General features: G+C 45.9%; 1 protein-coding gene across 11 annotated transcripts in view; it reads right to left on the reverse strand.

Moving 5' to 3' along the window:
• SEPTIN11 (septin 11) overlaps nucleotides 1–24,288 on the reverse strand; it is a 104,264-nt gene that overhangs the window by 38,681 nt on the left and 41,295 nt on the right. For all 11 annotated transcript variants that reach the window (XR_014568355.1, XR_014568356.1, XR_014568357.1 and 8 more), the window contains exons 2-5: nucleotides 24,058–24,172; nucleotides 18,063–18,258; nucleotides 5,544–5,730; nucleotides 1,338–1,499 (exon numbers count right to left, since the gene is read on the reverse strand). Coding sequence is in view for 7 of the 11 variants with exons in the window: in XM_083756690.1 (XP_083612816.1) it covers nucleotides 1,338–1,499; nucleotides 5,544–5,730; nucleotides 18,063–18,258; nucleotides 24,058–24,172 (660 nt within the window). In the remaining 4 variants the exon portion in view is untranslated. The remainder of the gene's footprint in view (nucleotides 1–1,337; nucleotides 1,500–5,543; nucleotides 5,731–18,062; nucleotides 18,259–24,057; nucleotides 24,173–24,288) is intronic.

Raw genomic sequence — 24,288 nt, forward strand, 5'->3', positions numbered from 1 at the left:
TCCGTAGCTACTAGCCACAACTCCACCTCCATTGTCAGAGGCAGAGTGCCTCTGCGTACCAGTTGCCGGGAGCTGCCAATGTTACACTCAGGTCCTGCTTGTGGGCATCCCAGAAACATCTGGTGTGGGATATTTAAAATGTAGTCAAACCAACAATTCCTGTTTTGCTAGATAGGTCCAGTGCCAAGGGCCTTCTGGCAGTTCCCTCACTGTGAGAAGCCAAGTTACAGGGAACCAGGCAGAGGGCCTTCTCGGTGGTGGCACCCGCCCTGTGGAACGCCCTCCCACCAGATGTCAAAGAGAAGAACAACTACCAGACTTTTAGAAGACATCTGAAGGCAGCCCTGTCTAGGGAAGCTTTTAATGTTTAACAGACCACTGTATTTTAACACTTTGTTGGAAGCCGCCCAGAGTGGCTGGGGAAACCCAGCCAGATGGGCGGGGTATAAATAATAATAATAATAATAATAATAATAATAATAATAATAATAATAATTACTGTTCTACTTCGGTTCTTGAACGTCTCCGCTGACTAATGAATGCCGAAAACCCGGAAGTAAATGCTTTCATTTTCAAACACGCCTTGGAAATTGAACAGCTTCCGCTGCGTCTTGTTCAATTTTCTCAGTTGAATTTGCAGACAGCCCTTTGTGCCTCAGTTTTAGAACGTTTTGGAACTCGAACAGTCTTCCGGAATGGATTACATTCAAGAACTGTATTATTATTATTATTATTATCCTTTTGCTCCACTCTTTCCAGGTAGAGACCAGCGCTTTAATGCCTCATGCTAAAGCGGTTTTGGGTGTTTTTATTGGCTCTGAGCTTTCGCAGAGGAAACCACTCTTTAAAATTGAATTGGAACAAATGCCAACTGGGTGATGTTTGCACCTATTGAGCTTTAAGGAGCAGTTTTTGAGGAGAAAGCTCTGGAGCAAAAAAAACCAAAAACGGGTGGGTGGGTGGTGGGATGGGGCTCGGACACAGAGTTTTAAATTGTGGACCATTCCTGGAAAGAGTGGAGGAAAGGTTAAGTGTGGATAAGCTCTAGGCTGCATCCAAGGTGTAGTTGGCTTAGAAAGCCAAAGAGTGACACAACACGGCCTGGACATAGCCCAGAGGTTAGAGGATCTGTTTTGAATGCAGAAGATTTTAGGTTCAATCCCCAGCATCTCCAGGTCGGTCTGAGAGAGAGACCTTGATGTGAAACCCTGGAGAAATGTTGCCAGTCAGTGTACTGAGTTAGATGGGCCAGTGGCCTGACTCTGTATAAGGCAACTTCCTATATTCCCATGTCTTTCAAGAGCAGGGATGGAGGATAAAAGGAAAACAAGGCTTACACTCATTGTGGCATTAATCTCGGCCACTGTCTCTTCGTCCGTCGGGAACTGATAGATCTGGACTCCGTTGCTGACCAGCTCGCTCATGATTTTGCTCTTGAATTTATGCAGCTCGTTTTTCGCAATGGTGTCAGCTTTGGCGATTATGGGGATGATGTTCACCTGCAATGCAAACAGAGAGCAATCAGTCATACTGCGCCGGTGGCTGGTGATGCAGGGACTCTCCAATGGAAAGCAGGAGGAGGAGAATGGCAGCAAATCAAAAGGATGCCCAACCCTTTTGTATGAAACCAAACTCATACACAGTTTTCCTTTCCCTTTTTCTTTTGCCTGGACAATATTAACCCTTATTATGTGCTGGACCATAAAGAAGGCTGATCGCCGAAGAATTGATGCTTTTGAATTATGGTGCTGGAGCAGACTCTTGAGAGTCCCATGGACTGCAAGAAGATCAAACCTCTCCATTCTTAAGGAAATCAGCCCTGAGTGCTCACTGGAAGGACAGATCGTGAAGCTGAGGCTCCAATATTTTGGCCACCTCATGAGAAGAGAAGACTCCCTGGAAAAGACCCTGATGTTGGGAAAGATGGAGGGCACAAGGAGAAGGGGACGACAGAGGACGAGATGGTTGGATAGTGTTCTCGAAGCGACCAGCATGAGTTTGACCAAACTGCAGGAGGCAGTGGAAGACAGGAGTGCCTGGCGTGCTCTGGTCCATGGGGTCACGAAGAGTCGGACATGACTAAATGACTAAACAACAACAAAGTTTGTGAGGAATTCACCAGGGTGAGGAAGAGGCACAACTTGGCATATGTATATTTCCAGTTCTATCAACTTGCCTTGCAGCATTAGCTTATTTATTTTTCTTACAAAATTTACAGACACAACTAAACAACAACAACATGTGCTGGAATATCTCCCACTATAACTGACTGAATATGAAAGCAAGTCCAGCTCCGCTGAGTTAGAACAGAGAAGCTCCTGGGACAGATAGGCCCCTTGCACTTGAACCCTGAGCTCTGATTATTTGACAAGGAAGAGCTGCAGCTGCTTCCTGCCAATTATGGTAGGGGTGTGGAACTGGCAGGCCAATTTCTTAATTCCCCACACCCTGCAGACCAGGTTTGGCAGATACCTGTCGGTCCCCTGACGCAAGGCAGCAAGCCCTTTGGAAGCGCTGTTTGCAGGGGCTGTTAGGATTCCATCCTTGGAAATAAACGGAGCAGGGCTCACTGATAGCAAGCCCCCCCCCAGCTACACAAGGGAGTCCCCTATATGGGGAACTCCTCAGTACAAGTGTGATAGGAATTTTGAGGTCTTAGATATATGGTAATGTTCATAAGCGTACCAACCAAGCACCTACATAGATCAGCACAGGAAGACCGACCTGAAACCATTTTTGATTCCCAAACTGACCAAATGTTTTCTCTGCAAGGTCAAAGGAAAATGGAAAGGCCTCCCCACTGTCTCCTTCCTCACAAATCCTGTCTTAAGGGCACATTTAAGATATGAATAGGGTGTGAGCCTGTGACCTGGCCCAGGAACTAAGTATTTAACATTACAAAAGACTGTCCAGGCTCCCCAGGCAATCCAATCAAGCGACCATTAAACAGGTAACCTGTCAGAAGAGATAAACAACACACTCAGATTTCTGCTGTCGACCGCCTTTTCTGTGGTGTAGGTATGATGTATCTGGGGGGTGGTCTTAGGTTACACCCCTTCTGTGATGTATGGAGGGCAGGGAATTTAAAATGTCTATATAAGGGCAGGCACACCTTGGTTCTGGGTTCCTCCTCCCTCCTGCGTGTGGTGAGTGAGGACCCTGTTGCAACAGATCAATAAAGATCAGGCTTATTAGCTGCTTTGCTTCTCAATATTCTCTGGTTGGCCTTTGTTATTTTCTCCTACCAATAGGGAACCTACGTAAGGACTCTATACGGGCTCCTGGATACCCCATAAGGGAAAAAAGGGCAGATTTTTATTTACAACACAATCAATTCCAGGGGGGCTTGCTATCAGCACCAATCAGCTGATCGGCACCATCAGGGAGCTCTGCTTGCAAAGGAATTATCATCCCACAAGGCCAATTGCCACTGCCCTCGATGGTGGCTTTAGCATTTAAACCTGCCCCAAGCTATTCTCTTCACACAGCTATCACCCATAAAAATGCCAGGCTGGCAGATCTAACTACGCTTCTTCCATTTCACGTGTACCGTCTATTTTGTTCAATACAAAGCCAAGCCAAGCTTTCCAGGTGATGGAATTCAGGTTATGAAGTTGTGGTGAATGAAGACCTTATCAAATACCCTTGAATGTGAATTGCAAACCTTTGTGCAGCCTATCTTCTCATTTCCTTCTTTTTCTTTTCTTAATTAGCTACACCGGCAGTGAAACAGATAAGATCCACCAATTTGCATTTCAGAGCAAAGGAGTTGGCCATAAATAGAAGTCACACACAAGTAGCTGTTTCCTCTCTGCTTTCTACAGAGGTGGTGAACAGGAAATGCTGTGTCTCACCCAGACTATAGTAACGCATTTCAAACAAAAGGAGATAGCGCGACCATGAATTTGAATTCTAAGAGCCTTTGGGCTCCTTGGGTGCTGCTATCTGTGCACACACATGAATATTCTGAATGTGAGCTGGAAAGAAGAAAGTTCAGCTGCATATGGAAACCTGTTTGAAATCTGCCAGAGGCTCAGTGGTCTGGCTCTGAGAGAATTTAAGTGAATTAAGTGAAACCCGTGCACACCTCAAGTTCATGCGGTCCCCGACCACAGACACAACTGCAAGGAGATCAGAAGCTTGCATTTCACTGTTTTTTTCTTAGCTTTATCATTACATCGTAATGATTGTTACCATTGTCATTATCATAACAAAGGTTTGTTGAAACAATCCTACTTCGGTAAAGCAAAGTTTGAAGTTGGCACACTTTAGTAAGCCACAGTTAAGGCAAACCACAGTTTCTTCTGCATTCAGGCATGATGCTAAAATGAGAACAGCTAAAAATGGAAGAGCAAGGTGCTGGAAGAAGGGAGGGGAAAGTCCAAGGCTTGCACAGGCTCGTTTGCATCACAACAAACCACAGTTTACCATGGCAGTCAAGCAAGACCACTAAACAGTCTTAGGAAATATCACTTGTTTTTTCAGATTAGTTTCCTATGCATAAAGTGGGAACAATAGTCACAGGGTTGCTGGGAAACAGAGCAGATCAGGGCTGCAGCTGCAACACCTACTTACTTAGCAGAAAGCCCTACTAGGTCCTATGAGACTTTATATAAATACACAAGGTTGTGCAAAAGGTAAAGCATCTTGAGGACTTTCTTTAGTGCTATGCAAGTGATTCGCAATATGCTTCCAGGGCCACAAACTGGGTTTCTCTCTAGCTTTATGAGGTCGATCATTTGTAAGGGAAAAGAAGGAACCACACGTAAGCAGCAAGGTTAAGGACTGCTTCGGTGCAATTTCCTTCTATAAAACCAGAGGATTTGTTTTTTTACAAAAACAACAACCCTGGTAGAGATGATGTTAATATTGACCCAGAAATCAAGAGCTTTTTAACTACAGACAGTGCTAGACAATCCTCTTATATTATATAAACTCACTTCCTGCTAATCCTTATTTGGAAGAAAAGCAAAAAAAAAACACCCAAAACCCAACAAACTTGTGCCAAAATTAACGGCCTTATTTTCAGCAAATGTCTATTCTGGCAGGGGGCGGAATCCAGAACCATTTTTGAAATTACTTTTTAAAGGAGCATTTCAGTTGATTAACTGTAGGTTTTAAGTAAATCTGCCTGAATTTGAATAAGCAGTGGCGTAGCGTGGGTTGTCAGCACCCGGGGCAAGGCAAGTAATTTGCACCCCCTAAACCGTGGATTTGCGCCTCCTAACTCTACCCCCCCAGATGTTGCACCCGGTGCGGCCGGCCCCCCCTGCACCACCCACGCTACGCCACTGTGAATAAGCACAATTCTGGGCGTGGGGAGGAAGCACATTGGGGGCCAAACAGCTGTGGCATCCGCCACAGTTTCAGAATCCTGCCCCTCCATCAAAACGCCACCTCTCGCTCTCAAAGCTTCTTACCATTAAGTGAATTAGCATGGCATTTTTATTTCGCTCCACAATTCTCCGCAACAGAAATATGCTTCGCTGTTATAACTGTGCGACTAGCAAGGCAAGGTCTCATCAAGGTGAGAAGTGGAGTACCTTACTGTCGAGCTTCTTCATGGTGACCAAATCAAGAGATTTCAGCGAGTGGCCGGTAGGTGCGATGAAGTATAAGCAAGCGTGAATCCTGGTGTCGTGGTAGTTAAAGAGGGAGCGCTTGATCTTCAGTTCCTCCTGCAGGTAGGCTTCAAACTGGGCATCTATGTATTCCACAATGGGCTTGTAGCTGAAAACAGAAGAATCACATTTCAAACCCGGATGCAACTGCCATTATAGGGTTTTCGTCAAGGTGACTTCCAGTGCAGTTATAAGACCAGTCTTCCCCTCAAACACACTAAAACCAAAAGCCAAGGTATCAACAGGAGAGGAAGAGGATTAGGTTTCTTTCCAAGTCCTTCAATCACCCCCTGTCCACCATCTTGTGTAAATCATGGCAAGTACAGGTCAAGATGAGGGACGAGTGTGGCGCTGTGGGTTAAACCACAGAGCCTAGGACTTGCTGATCAGAAGGTCAGCAGTTCAAATTCCAGCAAGGGGATGAGCTCCCATTGCTCGGTCCCTGCTCCTGCCAACCTAGCAGTTCGAAAGCACATCAAAGTGCAAGTAGATAAATAGGTACCGCTCCGGCGGGAAGGTAAACGGCGTTTCCGTGCGCTGCTCTGGTTCACCAGAAGCGGCTTAGTCATGCTGGCCACATGACCCAGAAGCTGTACACCAGCTCCCTCGGCCAATAAAGTTTCACATAGTAGGCTGCAGGCTGGCACACTACACAGGGCAGGTAGGTATTGCCATGTTTGAAAAATGTGACCCAGCCTGTGCACTTGGACTGCACTCATGCTATATATAACTTTATAAAGCACATTTGAAGCACATTTTCCCCTTCAAAGAATTCTGGGCACTGTGGTTTGCTAAAGCTTGCTGGGAATCATAACTCTCTGATGGATAAACTGCAGCACCCAGGATTCTTTGAAGGAAATGATGTACTTCAAAGGTACACTGTGAATACAAGCCTTACCATTTTTGCCCTTTGCTTTCTAGGTCCATGCTTCAAAGGGCTTCCCTTTTGCCCCACTGCTTTCCCCAGGAAAACCCGGCTGAATCGGAACAAATGGCAATTCGGGTTTTCTGCAGACTGTCGTTGGGTCCGATTATTATTTTATTTGTTGGTTTGTTTTATTATTTATTGACTGTCTGGAGACAAGACAATAGCAGTGACCAGAGGAGGAATGACCGCTGGGAGGAGCAGAAAGGGAAGAAACGCCATGGTGCATCGACAGCAGCACAACCAGACACCTTAACCTGCCCCAGCTGCAACAAAACATGTCTCTCCCTGCATTGCAAGGGGTTGGACTAAATGACCCTCGGGGTCCCTTGTTCCCAAGAGTCCCATTCCCCATGATTTTCCCATATCAGTCTCTACAGCCTGCTGCAACCTGCCGACAGTTTGACTTCATCCCCCAAAGGTGCAGTCCTCCATTGATCTAGTAGTAGTAGTAGTAGTAGTAGTAGTAGTAGTAGTAGTAGTAGTAGAAGAAGAAGAAGACGACCATCCTTCATCCAAAGATCTCAGGGGGAGGTTCGCAGCATAAAAATACAAGATAATATGATTAAAAATACGATTCTGTGGTGTTTTGCAGGGAAAAAGGGTTCAGACACAGAGCTTTGAAATATGGATCTGTCCCTAGAAATTTGGCACAAAAAGAAGTCTGCATGAACCCTTATTCATCCACCCAAGGGGGTCTAAATTATGTGGCAACATTGTGTACCCCCCGACCTTTGAATAGCCTTTTATAGCAGATCAACTTTGGGCAAGGGAACCTGATTACGTGCTGACTGGGACCTGAACTTTGTGCTTTTACAGAGATGCTGCCCACAGCTGGCTGTTCAACTGAAGATGAACCTTCTTTGTCAAAACAGTTTGTAATGAGCTGAGAGCTGCTGTGATCGAGTGTCCGGCTATCAGGACATCCCGTTTGTACGCTGGGAGCTAAATTAAAAACCTGCTAATTCCCCCCACAGCTGTTCCCAAGGTCCTGTTCCTCGGTTTTAAAGGGGAGAAGAGGTTTTATACAAGGAGAACGACAGCCTACAGCAAATCTCAATCTTAAAAAGAGAGATTTAGTGATTAAAAATGCGAAACTTGTGCTGCTGGGATTGCCAAATTTTATTTTTATTTTTGGCTAGAGTGTAATGAGAGGCAGTTAAGACAACCAAATGCATTCTGGGGAGAAGACTCTGAGCTGCAGTTTTGTGCCTAAGGCATTAAGTGCACAAAACATTTGAGATCAAGTAGGATAACACTGTGGTTGACAACTCTCAAGACTGTATGAACGACCAACCTCAAGCCATTGGCCCCACGTAAGCCCAGGGTCAGAGGTCTGGGCTTGTTAATTGCTTGAGGAGGTAAACTTTGATGCTGGATTGTTTGAATCCCGGTTTCTTGGTATTTGATGTTTCGTTTTGATTTGTGTATCATATTGTTGGTTGACAATTCTTGTATTGTGTGTTATATTGTTGGTTTTGTGGTGTGCCTTTTAATATACTGCTAGGGAACACCGTGGGAACCTTTGTGTTGAAGGCAGAACACTAATTTAGTAAGTAAGAATTAATAATAGTTGTACATGAGCGAGTGCCCTCCACACCAAAGACACTTGTCAGGGGTTCAGAAGGAGAGACACAGGAGGGGGAGCAAATGGAGAGTGAGGAGGAAGAGGACGAAGGGGGAGCAGGAAGTGACAGCTGCCAGAGTCATTCCGCAAGCCTCTCTAGTGAATCGGAAGACTCGCAGAAGGGAGCACCGATGGCCAGAGCAAGGGAGATTCCAGGGGAGAAACCTCAAGAGGGAGGGGCCAGCGGGGAGTCCCTGAGCAGCAGTTGGAAATCGGGACCATCTTCCCCACCAGAGCGCAGTGGGGAGGGGGAGTCCCAGGAGTCGGAACCAGTGTTCTTGCCACCAGCGGGAGGAGAGGAGGCAGGGCTGGCCACGCCCACATCCGGAAGCGGGGAAACGGTCAGAAGGAAGGTTACCGGCTGGGCGCGCGCGCCAAGTTCAAATGTACAGGCGAGCGGCACAGCAGGGAGTCCTGACAGGGAGCCAGGTCCTAAAGCCCGCCGGAAGGAAGGGCGGGACTCAGGGGGGTCAGCTTCAGAGGAATCAAGGAAGGAGATAACCCCAGAGGGCAGAAGGACCCAGCGTAGGAAGGAGCAGCGTAGGAGGTGGAGCAAAGCGAGAATCTTAAACTGGTGTGGCTTTAGCAGCGAGTCAGAGGGGACTTAGCCGGTCTAGTGTTAAGACGTGGGTCTGTGCGCCCAGAGCTTGGAAATGGAAACTAAACTTCAATAAAGACTTTTGTATATAATATCCACTGGGCGTTGGTCCTCTGTGAGCTGGGACCTAGCGGCAGTCCTGACAACACTCATGTATGCTGACAGCCCATAATGTGTTAACAGGGCAGAGGGCTGTGAACATGTAAAAAGTAGGGGGATGTGAAGTTAATGGACGGGGTTCCCTTCAGATGTTAGCCCCAAGATATGCAGTTGTAGGAATTTGACCTTTCCTGCCACATAAAAGGAGATTCTCAGGAGCCCAAACTCTGCTCCAGATTCCATTCTTCATGCTGGGCAGTTGTGCAGAAGACCCACAGCCAAATTTCTGACAGGGCCTCATAGCATGAGGGCATGATGCAGAGGACTGCAATGCCTGTGTCTGTGGCCTTTTGCATCGCTGTGGAATGTGAATACTGAGCTAAGGAGAAGCATGGAAGGGGGAGTGGGAAACTGGGGAAAGAAGGGGGAAGAGCGAAGGAGCAGCTGGTGGCTGGAGGAAGCCGGAGGCAAGCAAAGGGGAGCGAAGCAAAAGGGCTATAAAAAGAGGTAGGCAGAGAAAAAGCAACACCCACAATGTGGCAGAGAAGGTTGAGGGCCCTCTGCACTTTTAATAACTAAAGATTTTGCGGCCAGGCAATTCAAAGCCTGAATCAAGAAGTGCTGATAATGCAAATGAACCCAACTCATAATGTACCTGCATTTTTAAATATAATCTACGCTGGTTTTGTTGATCAAGCGGAGGGGTTAAGGAGCTTCGTGGAGGTATGGCATTCAGGTCCCAACCACCATCACTGGAGATGTTCCTCAGCCACACTGGCTCCTAAGGCATGCATTGCCAGTCTATGCACTTTCAAGCCTCTATCTACAGATGTTAGCGACTAGGAACTCGCTCAATTCAGTACATGAAAACAGATTCTCAAGAAAAACTGAATTGTGTGCACAATATAACCAGTGTTTGAAATTAGCCAGGTGCAAGGAGCGTTTTGCTACTGGCATAGGGCCAGTTGGGACTACATGGAGATTTCTGGGCACCAGGTTGGTGACTGCAGTTTAAAAGCCTCTGCCTTAGTCCATCACTAATACCATTCCCATTTCCGTTGTGTGTGTTTCTCCTTTCTGTACTGGGACAAGCGAACTGTTGTAAGAGCAAGCTACAGTCAAGCATTGTAGCTGAGATCATAGAATCATAAAACTGTAGCGTTAGAAGGGACCCAGAGGATTATTTAGTCCAACCCCCAGGTGAACAGACATTCTGTTACGGCAATCGCAACCTAGATTCAAGGTGTCATTTGGAGCCTAGCTTATATACCCGAGTTTCTATAATAATAATAATAATAATAATAATAATAATAATAATAATAATAATTTATTATTTATACCCCGCCCATCTGGCTGAGTTTCCCCAGCCACTCTGGGCGGCTCCCAATCAGTGTTAAAAACAGTACAGCATTACATATTAAAAACTTCCCTTAACAGGGCTGCCTTAAGATGTCTTCTGAATGTCAGGTAATTCTTTATCTCTTTGACATCTGATGGGAGGGCGTTCCACAGGGCGGGCGCCACTACCGAATATAACTGAATATAACATTCCGTGCCCCTTCTGCACTCCCACAGAGCTGAGGCATGGGCACAGACAGCTGTAGTTCAGGACACGCGAAAGAAAATACTTCTACAAAACATCAGGATTCCTGCTTCGGACAAAGGCTTGCTGCAAAAATTACAGCAGCCAAAGGAAGCCACTCTCCTACAGAAGACAGGTGGCCTGCAAATAACAGGTAAAAATATAAGGTGAGCCTGCTGGCCAATGTCCCATCTAGTTCTCACAGTGGCTGACCAGCAGTGTTCAAAACTCCTATTGTTCTAAGGCGCATTTTGCAACGGGGAATTTCTGAGCAGTTTCTGAGCTCTGGGCCTAATATTCCAGATTACTGCGCCTAATATTTCAGATTAAAACTGCAGAGTGGGAGGAAAGTACAGTGGATGCTTGGGTTGCAAATGTTATTTGTGCAGGATGCACACTCGCAACCTGCAGCATCCGTAACTCGCATCTGCGCACGTGCGGGTTGTGATTCGGTGCATCTGCGCATGCACAAAGTGCGATTTAGTGCTTCTGTGCATGTGCGACCGCCGAAACCCAGAAATAACCCATTCCGGTACTTCCAGGTTTCAGCAGTCTGCAACCCGAAAAAACGCATGCCTGAAGCATCTGTAACCCAAGGTACGACTTATCTCATTATCTTATCTCATTATACATGACAAAGCCATTTTTCACCTTCTCACCCCTTGCTTTTTCTTGTAAGACCTATTGCAGTCGTTAAGAGTCGTCAACAGGCTCATCACAGCTATCTGCCAATCACCCATTTCCACCACCCTTCTGAGTAATACCCCTCCCCACCTTCTCACTATATAGAAGGGTCTGGAAACTTCTGTTTCAGTGTATCTGAAGAAGTGTGCATGCACACGAAAGCTCATACCAAGAACTGACTTAGTTGGTCTTTAAGGTGCTACTGGAAGGAATTTTTTTTGTTTTGACTATGGCAGACCAACACGGCTACCTATCTGTAACCAAGGTACGACTGTGGGACCTTTTTCTGCCTCCCCACTTCCAGCTACTCTCTGAAGGCTGGAAAAAAGACCCTCTTAAAAATATTAGGGGGGTGGGCAAGGGAAGGACCAGAGCATATGAAACATGAACGTAATATTTTAGCTGCAGTCCATTCGTTTTCAGCTTTGCATTCTCGTTACAGAAAAAGCACGCCTAGACATTTTGTTGCTGCGCCCATAACCTGGGTTTCAGGTGCCCTTTAGCTCCTAGCCTTCATATCTCAGTTTCTGACACTGCCGGCCTGTGGGAAGCTTGCAAGCTGAACATGAGCGCAACAGCCCTCTGCCCACCTGTGAGTCGTAGCAACTGGTATGCTGAAGCCATGATGTCTCAGAAACCCTGTGGTTTGTTCCCCACTCTCCAGTTCTTTGTCCCTCGCTCCCTTTGCCCACATGTTCTAGAGATAACTGCATTGCTTTGTTTCTATGGCATAAAGGCGGTGCTTCAAAGTTCCTGTAGCCACGAGCACAATTGCTCTCCTTGTCTGTGCTCTTACCGCCAGCACCTCAGACATGAACATAGCCTAGGTTTGCCTGCTGCAAAACTCCTGGCTTTCTTCCCCAGCTCTGCAACCAGATATCCTTTCCAGAGGGAGCCAGCATGGTGCAGTCATTGCAGTAAGGGGTGGGGGGGAGCTTTTTCGGAACATTCCCTTCTGGGTGACTTTGCCCGTGGTTGGGCCAGAGGCATAAATGGGTGGAGCAATGAATATCTATCTATCTGAAGGAGCATCTCCAACCCCATCGTTCAGCCCGGACACTGAGGTCCAGCGCTGAGGGCCTTCTGGCAGTTCCCTCGCTGCGAGAAGCCAAGTTACAGGGAACCAGGCAGCCCTGTTTAGGGAAGCTTTTAATGTTTAACAGACCACTGTATTTTAATACTTTGTTGGAAACTGCCCAGAGTGGCTGGGGAAACCCAGGCCAGATGGGCGGGGTATAAATAATAAAAAAATTATCATCATCATCTATACTCTCGGGTTACAGACACTTCAGGTTACAGACGCTTCAAGTTACAGACTCCACTAACCCAGAAATAGTACCTTGGGTTAAGAACTTTGCTTCAGGATGAGAACAGAAATCTCGCGGTGGCAGCAGGAGGCCCCATTAGCTAAAGTGGTACCTCAGGTTAAGAACAGTTTCAGGTTAAGAACAGACCTGCAGGACAAATTAAATTCTTAACCTGAGGTACCACTGTATCTATATATATACATACATACACCCACCCACACCCCTTTATACAGTTGTCTAGTTTTATGCCAGGGGTCGGCAATCGAAGGCCCATGGGCCACAAGCGTCCCACAAGGGTCGTTTAACTTGCCCATGGACCCTTGCCACCCACTTGGTTGGCTCCCGTGCACCACACTAAACTGGCATGGAGCGGAGCGAGGGACTGCCTTCCGCAATGCTGGGTGGCTTCCCATTGGCTGCAGGAAGCTCCTACAGCCAACGGGAAGCTGCGCATACCTCCTCCGTGCCGGAAGGAGCATTTGTGCATGTGTGTGCGTTCCCACCACGGCGTCTGTGGGACCATGAATTGGCCCAAGCCGCAAAAACTTTGCCGACCCCTGTTTTATGCGCACACACTCTGTCCTGCATCCCAGGAAGAAAGGACCATCTTTGGGAGTTGAACGACGCAGTTAAACCAGGCAGAAAAACCCAGGGAGGGCACAGTGCAGGCCTGGGGAGGGTTTTGGACTGAGACGAGTCTTGAAGGCCAGATACAGAGTCCTGGAGGGTCATATTTGGGCCTGAGGTTCCTCATAGATTACGAGTGGGGTGAGGTGCGTGACCTCTGTGCCAGCCGCTGCGTTTTCAGCCTAACCAACCTCACAGGACGGTTGTGAGGATAAGGTCAATTCTGTGTCCAGGGCAGCTGTTTATCAGCTCCATCTGGTATGCAGGCTGACACCCTACCTGCCTGTGGACTGTCTCGCCAGAGTGGGTGGTGCATGCTCTTGTTACCTCCCACTTGGACTACTGCAATGCGCTCCACGTGGGGCTACCTACGTGGGGACCTGGAAACTACAACTAATCCAGAATGTGGCAGCTAGACTGGTGACTGGGAGCGGCCGCCGAGACCATATAACACCGGTCTTGAAAGACCTACACTGGCTCCCAGTATGTTTCCAAGCACAATTCAAAGTGTTGGTGCTGACCTTTAAAGCCCGAAATGGCCTCGGTCCTGTATACCTGAAGGAGCATCTCCACCTCCTTCGTTCTGCCTGGACACTGAGGTCCAGCGCTGAGAGCCTTCTGGCGGTTCCCTCGCTGCAAGAAGCCAAGTTACAGGGAACCAGGCAGAGGGCCTTCTCAGTAGTGGCACCTGCCCTGTGGAATGCCCTCCCACCAGATGTCAAAGAGAAAAATAATTACCAAACTTTTAGAAGACATCTGAAGGCAGCCCTGTTTAGGGAAGCTTTTAATGTTTAATAGGTTATTGTATTTTAGTGTTTTGTTGGAAGCCACCCAGAGTGGCTGGGGAAAGCCAGCCAGATGAGCGGGGTATAAATAATAAATTATTATTATTATTGGGTGAATAGAGGCCTCAATATGCAACCATGGCAATGGTGCCAGGGACTGCGCTACACCCTTCTCTCCTTCCATGTACTGCAGCAGCTGTGATATCTCACCCGCCTTTATGGAAGCCAAGATGCCTCACTTTCAGAATGGGTTAAAAAAACAGGCATCCTTGAAATTCTTCCCCACAAGCCGCACATTCCAAGAGTTCCTCGCTAAAGCTTATTTCCTATTTAGGAAAGTTTAGATGAAGTCATTAAAATAGCTTTGCTGCCAGATAAAGCGAAGTCAGCAAACTGAAGGCTTTTAAAGTTCAGCTACCACATGCGTTCCCAAAACTAGTTTAAAACGAACTTAAGCATTCTTGGGTTTCCTGTGTGGAAATAGCTAAACTGCCAGCTAAACTGGTTTTTAAAAGGAGATAATAAGAGACATAGCCATTCAAACAACATATTCCGGGTTTCAGGTAACATGCAAACACTGAAACGAATTGTTTCAAGAAATGTTTTGGCGAGGCTATGGGAGTGGCTCACCCATTTCACTTGTGACTAACATGCAACTGAAAATCCCCTTGCTCGTTTACTTGATTATGTTTTTAAAATATATATATTGATTTCGTAGAAGGTAAGGCTATGCATAATAAATAACAAACACCAGGAGAGAAATCCCCAGAATTGTAAAAATGAATAAAAGGCAAAACAAAAGTCAGTGTTTAGTCTGATTATTTTGCCTCTCTTCACAGGTTCCATATACTTGATCATGTATTGGTCACATATTAGGAGGCCAGTAGCGCTGCATTATGATCTATGCAAGTTAAGAAAGCTTGTTATGCATAGGTTCCCCTCAGCAGCTTACATTTCAAGCACTCTCCAACTGGGATACAAATCCTCTAAAACAGAGCTTTCCAAACTGTGTGTCACGACCCATTAAGCGTGTCGGCTGCAGCGTGTAGGTGTGTCAAACAAATGCTTCCCGCGTTCCTCCCGGGGGCTGGAAAGGAGTTAGTTTAAAATAATAATAAATAATTTATTTATTTATACCCCACCCATCGGGCTGGGTTTCCCCAGGCACTCTGGGCAGCTCCCAACAGAATAATAATAATTAATAATAATAATAATAAGCGATAAAAAAAAATCAAACACTTTCCCTTTTCCATGCCATTCAAATCTATTATCGTGGCCTTCTAAGTCCAATGCTTCTTCCTTTCCCAGTTTTAGCCAGTCGCTGATCCATACCAAACATGCAGCCTCAGATAGTTGTTTATTTCCTTGACATCTGAAGGGAGGGGCCCTCTGCTTGGCTCCCTGTAACCTCACTTTTTACAGGGAGGGAACTGCCAGAAGGCCCTCAGAGATGGACCTCAGTGTCCGGGCTGAACGATGGCGGTGTCAGCATTGCCCTTGAGCCAGTGCCATGAACTGGACTCATGCACTTCAGCCCCGACTGGGTTAGGCGAGCTGGGCAGCACTTCCAGAGACCACCTTCTGCACAGGAACAGGTCAAAGTGCTGTGGACTCACAGCTTACGAGTTGTGAGCACCGGATTCACTTCCACAAGAAGACAGTCGTCGCACAGCAGAGTACAGCAGAGTCTAGCAGAGCATAAACTACTCGGAGAGCAGCTCTGTAGAATATCTTCTTTTTATTCTATCTACAACTATCATACAACTATATACAGAGCTAAATGAGGTCTAAGCATAAATGAATGCTAAACTGCACTGAGTGTCTGCAGCTGCTCTTAGCAGCAACCTTATCTCTACACACGATCTCTAACACTCAGTCTCTCTCTCTCCAACACACTGACTGACTGACTCGGTGCTGGAGTAGAATTAGTAGAGAGCAGAACACGCCTCCTCCTCTCTGGAGAGTCAGCAGAGATCATCAGGAGATTCTTGGATATGGGAGGGGTGAAATCTCCTCAGGCGGGGGGTAGTATACTGGGTCGAGGCCGTTTAGGGCTTTAAAGGTCCAATTTGCTAGTAAAACTGAATTACTGTGTCACAAAACAATGCATGTCTAAAAAGCATGTCACCAGTTTGGAAAGCTCCGTTCTAAAATATTGCTAGCACTGACAACGCTGATGGGAATGTCTTGTGCTGCCTGAAAGAGAAACCCATCGATGGCTGACCTTGTGACAAACACGGGTACCGAACGCAGCCCTGGGTAATCAAGCTGCATGGCCACAGAAGACCCACCAGCATGCATAAAACTGGAAAAGACAAAGGAAAGTCTTGAAACGAGATTCATCTTGTGATCCCGATCTTTTCCCCCCAGACCTGCCTTCTTCAGAAACTGGAGACAACGCATATGCTCCACAAGTGGTCTCCGTCAACAGTGCGCATTGTAAGCAATCAGCGTTGACGTCTTAGAGCTCTTCCTGCTCTGGGCTTAGAGAGACAAACCCCCCTTGTAAATCACTAAAACGAGCTAGGCCAGGGCAGGAGACTAATTGCAGCCACGATGCTTAGCTTGCGATCGTTTGGGACAAGCGCCCGATTGTGACAAGGCGCAGAGGAGGTAACGGCTATCCCATTCATGTCGTGGGTCATAGCGTGAGCCCTGCTGTACACCCTTGAACAAAGGAGGTCTTGACAGATGAGGGGAGACAATGCTTCTGGCTCTTGCTGAATTAAATCAGATGCAAAGTGGTTCAGGAGACAAAGTGGCAATACATTTCCATATGGAACACCTGCTCCTGGAAGGGGGAGGCAGGCTTTTCATTTTAAAAGTCGTTTCCCCCTTGGTTTGTGCACATATGTGCCACTTCAAAAAATAAGAGCTGTTTCAGTGCGTCTGTACACACACACACACTACACACATCCAGGCTTGATGAAGGGAGAGGAGAGTTCAGCAAGGAGGGCTGAGATTCCCAGCAAGGTTTGAAACCTAAGGCCCCATCTGCACATTTAAAGCTGTATCATACCACTTTAAGCAGACATGGCTTCCTCCCAAAGAATCCTGGGAACTGTAGTTTTCTAAAAACACGAGAGTTGTTAGGGAACCCTTATTTTCTCTTAGAGAGTTACAATTCCCAGAGTTCCCTGGGAAGGAGGATTGATTTCTAAACTCAGGGCTTTCCCCCCCGAAGCTAGAACTTAGTTCCAGCACCTCTCAGGTAGACACCATTGCCGTTATAGGAGATCAAGGGAGGAATTCGTGGCGAGTTCCAGCCCCTCTTTTTCTAGAAAAATAGCACTGGTTAAACTGCTCTGGGAGTTGTAGTGGGCGAAGAGGGGTCTGCTAATAAGTCTCGGCACCCTTCATAAACTAGTAAAGGTAAAGGGACCCCTGACCATTAGGTCCAGTTGTGGCCAACTCTGGGGTTGCGGTGCTCATCTCGCTTTATTGGCCGAGGGAGCCGGCGTGCAGCTTCCAGGTCATGTGGCCAGCATGACTAAGCCGCTTCTGGCGAACCAGAGCAGCACACGGAAACGCCGTTTACCTTCCCGCCGGAGTGGTCTTAATAAATTACACATCCCATAATTCTCTGGGGAAAGTCATGCCTGTCTTTTAAATGTATAGTGTGAATGGGGCACTGATATTACTATATATTTACTGATAGCACACCATTTTCCCTGACAGGACTCTTTGGCTTACAGATAAGAACAGCTGGAAACATAGAAAAACCAATAGTCAAAAAACCCAAACTGGATAGAATCGAAATTATATACATATATAAGATCTGTTTTAAAACATACCAATAATTACAATAAAAACACGGCACCAACCCTTTTAAGTAAAAAGCAGTCAATGGCCAAAAGCCTGCTTGGACGACAAAGCCTTCACCTGCCAATCCAGTCTTCAAAGTCTAATGTGCAAAGGTAAAACACATCACATCCATTGTTCCACTTAACAAATGCCGCTGCCCCAAATGGATAAGTCAAAAGTTGTCTGTGTCATAGTATCTTTCTCACCTCAAAAGGCACTTGGGGAGAAATCACATGTTTGAAAAGCATACTACATTTCACCCTGCAGATCAAGGGGCAAATTGAACATGTAAACTTTCCACCAAAACCTTCCAGTATGAGGAAAGCTTACATGTGTGATTTCTCTCTACTCTGCAAAGCGCTTGGCCCTTCAAAGAATAGTCTGGAGCAGCCTTGATGCTAACCTGTCATCTTTGTTGATCTGGTCTCCAAATCCCACCGTGTCAACGATCGTCAGCTTCAGGCGGACGTTGCTCTCCTGAAGTTCGTAACTCCTTGCTTTCAACCGCACGCCAGGCTCGTTGTGAGTGGCTGGGTCACTTTCAAACTTTGTGTTGAACAGGGTGTCCATGAGCGTCGATTTGCCAATGCCCGTTTCCCCTGAAAAGGACCACATTCAGGTTAGGAGTCTGAGAAGCCCACAGCCACTACCTTTAGCCTACCAATGACTTTCTTCCTAGCGTCCAAATCAAGGATATTCTGCTTAAATGAGACATTAGAATTCCAAAGTTACAGGAAGCAAGCATTGCTTAGAAATGAGACTCCATGGTCCGCTAGATTAAGTAATTTATAGATCAAATCCTAACTTTGCAAAGAGGTCAAAACTGGGCAAACTTCAGGCTTGCAGAAGCTACTTCATTTTTTTTACCAGGACTCTTACGTTGACCAACGGGAGTAAAGAGCAAAAGTCGTAGGTTTGAGTCCTAATTGGAGCAGACCCAGTGAAATTAATGGACATGAAGCTATTCATGTTTTTGAACTTCACTGGGTCTACTCTGAGTAGGGCTAACACTGAAGGCAGCATGTACACTCACAGTTGGGATTCTGAGCTCAGGAGCTTGTTTCAAATACTAGACCTGGCATTTTGTTGCTGCTACTGTTAAAACAAGTGAGAGTCAGAATTCCTTGGGACTCAGGCTGCTTTAGTTTATAAACCAGCATATTCAAGTCACACAGTTAAAGTGCATTTGGCACTCCTGTGCAACAAAATGGACTTTCTGCGGTAAGGAAAGTGAGGGAGAAATATACTGGAGAGTGTGGGATAACAAAAACGTTTCATATGGTATTATTTCACGCCTTCTCACAGATGAGATAATAAATTATCAATATAAGCTGTATTATGTGTGTGTCGATTTTATAAAGGTTTAAAATATTTACTTAGCTATTTAAAGTAATTTATTACAGGCATGTACGCATTTGCTTGCCTCTCATCAGCTGATTTTATTTTTATTTTCGAAACTACCCTTAACCACCTTGCAACTCAAATCATAAGACATTCACTCATTTTTAAATTTGGCAGGAGAATCTTTCTGGACCTGCACCAGATATGCTGTATTTTTTTTCTTTTAATGTTAACTTGTGGGACTTTTGCCTGGCTAACAATAACTGGGAAGAGGTTTATTTTTGCCTGGACAGACACAATTGTTTCTTTTTTAAAGAGAGGTTGCTATTTGTGAGCTATACACAGGTTTGCATTCCTTCAGAAATCTGCAAGACCTATTTCATCAGTTCTCAATTAAAATTGCAGCCAAAAGTTACATCAGATCAGAAGTCTACAACTGCTAGAAGCTAGTCCTGGACCAGCACTGAGACACACACACACACAGAGAGAGAGAGAGAGAGAGAGAGAGTGTGTACTTTGGGAAATCTATTAAGAACAACATGCCAACATTGTTTTTGCAGCACTTACAAAACTCAGCACATTAAAAAGGATCTAGGGGTCTTAGTAGAACACATTCTTAACATGAATCAACAGTGTGCTGCAACAGCCAAAAAAAGAAAAGAAAAAAAAGCTAATGAAATTATTAGGCTGCAGCAAAAGAAGTATTGTGTCCAGATCAAGGGAAGCAATAGTACTGCTCTATTCTGCCTTCCTCAGACTGAACCTGGAGTCCTGTGTCCAGTTCTGGGCACCACAATTTAATAAAGCTATTGACAAGCAGGAACCTGTGCAGAGGAAGAGAACCAAGATGACGAAGGTCTGGAAACCAAGCCATATGAGGAGTTAGGTATGCTTAGCCTGGAGAAGAGAAGACCGAGAAGAGATAGGATAGTCATCTTCAGATACCTGAAGCACGGCCACATGGAGCAGGTTTGTTTTCTGCTGTTCCGGAGGCTAGGATCCAAACCAGTAGATTCAAATTACAAGAACATTAGGAAGAACTTTCTGACAGCATGAGCTGTTCAACAGTGGAATGGTCTCTCTCGGATGGTGGTAGATTCACCTTCCTTAGCGGTTTTTAAACAGGGGTTGGATGGTCATCTGCCAAGGATTCTTTCTTTCCATCCTCATTGCTGGTGCAGAAAGAGGCTGCTAGCTTCCAACTATATACCTTGATTTCACTTTCCTCCCAAATGTTTTCCTCCCATGCCTGCTTTTAGCTGACAACTCTCCCTTTGGCCAGAGCAAAGAAGCAAAGAGCAGTGTAAAATCCCAGTTTGTTGTTGTTGTTGCTGTTGCTGTTGTTGTTGTTCTCCTCCTCCTCCTCCTCCTCTTCTTCTTCTCCTTTCAGTCATGGGTGCAAACCGTCTCCATTAATAACAGAACTACGAAACCAGTAGGATGCATTGCTCAGGCCACGGTAACTGTTATTATATTGAGAACATAGCCTGCAATGCACCCTGGGAGTCCCACCACCAAGCCCTAAAGCAAGGAAGAAGAAACTATGGCCCTCCAGATGTTTTTGGACTCCATCAGCTGCAGCCAGCATGGGTGATTGGCAGGAGCGATGGGAACTGTAGTCCAATAACATCTGGAGGACTACAAGTCCCTCTCACTTGCCCTGCCCTGCAGCGCTCTTTGATAGGTCTAAGAATCATCCCTGGCCATTGTACTCTGCAGCCCAGGAAGTGCTCCAGAAATGTCTGATGCAGCTCACATTGTTGCATTTTGTTTTCCGTTAAGAGATACACGTTGTTGGACAAAGGAATCAATTAGCATGCTATTTCTTATTTTCATTTAGCAAGGAAAATATACATGTGCCAATTAGCACTGGGTTTCAACCTTAATTGGTTTAGCTGGAAATGGGTGAGAGGGCCCAGAATTTAATAGAGAAAGGCTAAATTTAAATCGGCGGGGCTGGGAGTTTATGGGCACTTTTACTCATATATTTTTTGAGGTCATTTTGGTTTGGGTATGTAACTGTAACAGGAAGCAAGGAGAAGCAACACAACTGGGGTTGGTCTTTCCTTTTTGTGGCAAGTGGGACCTTCCACTGGTTAAATTATAAACTGCCGCATATTTCCTGCAAAAAAGGCATCAGCACAGAGGTTTTGGCAAGGGCACAAAAAGCTCAACTGCGTAAGGCCATACATCTCATAGAGGAGAAAGCTGCCAGTGGCTACCAGCCATCATGGCCAAGCATATACTATCTCCAGGGCTTTCGCCAATTGCTGGGATTGAGGAAAGCTTCTCATAATGTCGAAATCAACTTTGTGACATGATATATTAAAAAGTAGCTTTTCAGTTGATCACCAAGTCCAGTACGTATGTACAAAATACAAATCCTATTTTGTCAGTGCCGTAGTACATTCTTTTCTAATTTCTTCATCTTCTCTTGTATTTTTCTGTCTGACATATTCCACTTGTGGAGGGCTGTTCCATTCAGGTGCTGCTTGAGATATTCCCATAAGGCATCTGGTTGTCCACTGTGAGAGAAGGATGCTGGCCTTAAACCAGCTGTGGATGCAAGTCACGTTCCTTTTCTTTTTTAAAAAAACAACAACAATGGTGCAAAAAACCCCAGTCAATATTTTCTCTTTTAAAAGGAACAGCGAAGCTGCCTGCTAAAGTTTCATTGTAAAAACAAAACCGGATTTCATATAAACAGGCAGCAACGGGAATAGCTGAGCCCTGCCAAGCGAAGTGCAGAGATCAATGGTTTCGTTTTGCGGACGCACATAAATGCCTTTCAGGGGATGCAAATAGGAAAGGTCTCGGGGAAACAACATCGCTTCAGCCTCTAGAAGCTCAAACCACTTTGTTCAACAGCTTGCTGTGGTTTTGACGACATCTCTTTCGCCGTTGTTTTAATTTGATGGATAGGAAAACACTAATCCTCATGGGAGAGCAAAGAAGAGGCAGCGGCCTTTTGCATTCCATGGATAAAATTTGACTCCGGATGACTTTGGCTGCAACCTTGGGGACAGTTCACCCTGTATGCAGCTTCAGAAGAGAGGCTATGTGTGGAGGCCACAATTCCCACTAGATCGCGGAGAAAGCAAAGCGATGCAATGTGAACGGATGCAAACTGCAGCTATCAGCCTGATGAGCTTCCTTTTTGTTAAAAGGAAAAGTAACTCGGGTTTCTAGTCCTTGTGATTACAAAGAGATGGGAGTGTGAGGGAATTCCCTGCTGAAATCTCAGGAGCCAGAGGGGCGGCTGAGCGAGGCTTCCAGTCTTTGGGGACATTTGCTTGAGAGTTTCTCTAGGGCTGCAATTTGGTGCTACGTAAGTTTGTAAGTTGGTGGCAGCAGTCACAAAATTAAAAGATGCCTGCTCCTTGGGAGAAAGGCAATGGCAAACCTAGACAGCATCTTAAAAAGCAGAGACATCACCTTGCCAACAAAGGTCCGTATAGTTAAAGCCATGGTCTTCCCAGTAGTGATGGAAGTGAGAGCTGGACCATAAAGAAGGCTGATCACCGAAGAATTGATGCTTTTGAATTATGGTGCTGGAGGAGACTCTTGAGAGTCCCATGGACTGCAAGAAGATCAAACCTATCCATTCTGAAGGAAATCAGCCCTGAGTGCTCACTGGAAGGACAGATCCTGAAGCTAAGGCTCCAATACTTTGGCCACCTCATGAGAAGAGAAGACTCCCTGGAAAAGACCCTGATGTTGGGAAAGATGGAGTGCACAAGGTGAAGGGGACGACAGAGGACGAGATGGTTGGACAGTGTTCTTGAAGCTACCAGCATGAGTTTGACCAAACTGCAGGAGGCAGTGGAAGACAGGAGTGCCTGGTGTGCTCTGGTCCATGGGGTCACGAAGAGTCGGACACGACTAAACGACTAAACAACAACAAAGTTTGTGAGGAATTCACCGGGGTGAGGAAGAGGCACAACTTGGCATATGTATATTTCCAGTTCTATCAACTTGACTTGCAGCATTGGCTTATTTATTTTTCTTACAAAATTTACAGACCACTTAATAATGAAAAAAATAAATAAATCTCTAAGCCATTTACCTAAGGTACTAGAAAATACTATTTATTTTTTAAAAAACTTCTGCACTTTCTTTGCCAATATATGGGCAATGGCATAATTCAGTGCGAGAACACGGAAAGATACAGTGTAGTTCCCTTATAAAGTCTGGGCGTTTGAAACGGTTGTGTCAATGCAGAGTATTTTGTACTTCCTACTCGTATTCCCCCGCTCAATGTTAGCTACATAATTCTCCATGCTTCAGAAGGTGCATTCGCATTCGTGTCAACAATCACTCGCTTTTTACAGGGCAGAGTGTGGAGCTCCACATTTACACACCTCGTGCGGATGGCATGGCCCCATTCCTTAGCTCTGAATGACCAGGGAAAGTGTAGGTCTGTCATGGAGAAATAGCTATGAGCCATGATGGCTATGCCTCTGTATACCAGTCACTTGGATTCAGTGGGGAGAGAGCTGTTGTACTCAGGTTCTGCTTGCAGAATTCCCAGAGGCACCAGGCAGCCCAACAATTAAGAACAGGACGCTGTTCTTCTTGTGTCCTGACACCAGGTGCTTAAGCAGACACCTAAATGCCAGTACTGGATGTTCTTCTGTACAGGATACAATGCTCAGTGGCAACTAGGCTAAAGCTCCCCAGTGTCTATGCATCCGTGTAATTTTCCCATTGACACCTGGTACATATGCAATTTTAACTGAGGGAGAACAAGCTTTTGCCCAGGTGTCCAAAAATCCAGGAAACACCAGCTAAGCATCCAACATCATTTCCCGGTTTAGTTTCAGTTTTAAACATGCGAGGTTCCAAATGCTTTGCTGGTTTTCAGACTTTTTTTGGTGGGGAGAAACCTGCACAAAAAGCTGAGCATTTCCATTTAAAAGATTCCCCGTGATGCTTCGTGTCTTAACACGCTAGGTACCACCAGGCAGGAGGGATTTTAGATTGTTCGCCCTGCATGTTGCATCCGGGAAGGACATGCAGATAATCTCTTTGTTCAGAAGCACATTATCATCACTTACCAACACAAAGGATGTTGAAGCAGAAACCCTGCGAGGTTGACTTGTTGACCAGCTGATCGGGGAGGCTGTCAAAACCGACATGGCCCGAGAGGGACAGGTTTCGGAGATCATCGTTCTGAAATTGCAAAGAAGAAACGTGTCAAGGTTTTTATAGAGTTGGCTTTATCATTCTTATCAATGAGAACCACCGCTCACCATCATGTCACATCACGTAAATGTATCCTCCATTGA

This window comes from Podarcis gaigeae (assembly GCF_964106915.1).
Source record: "Podarcis gaigeae genome assembly, chromosome: 9".
NCBI classification, from domain to species: domain Eukaryota; kingdom Metazoa; phylum Chordata; class Lepidosauria; order Squamata; family Lacertidae; genus Podarcis; species Podarcis gaigeae.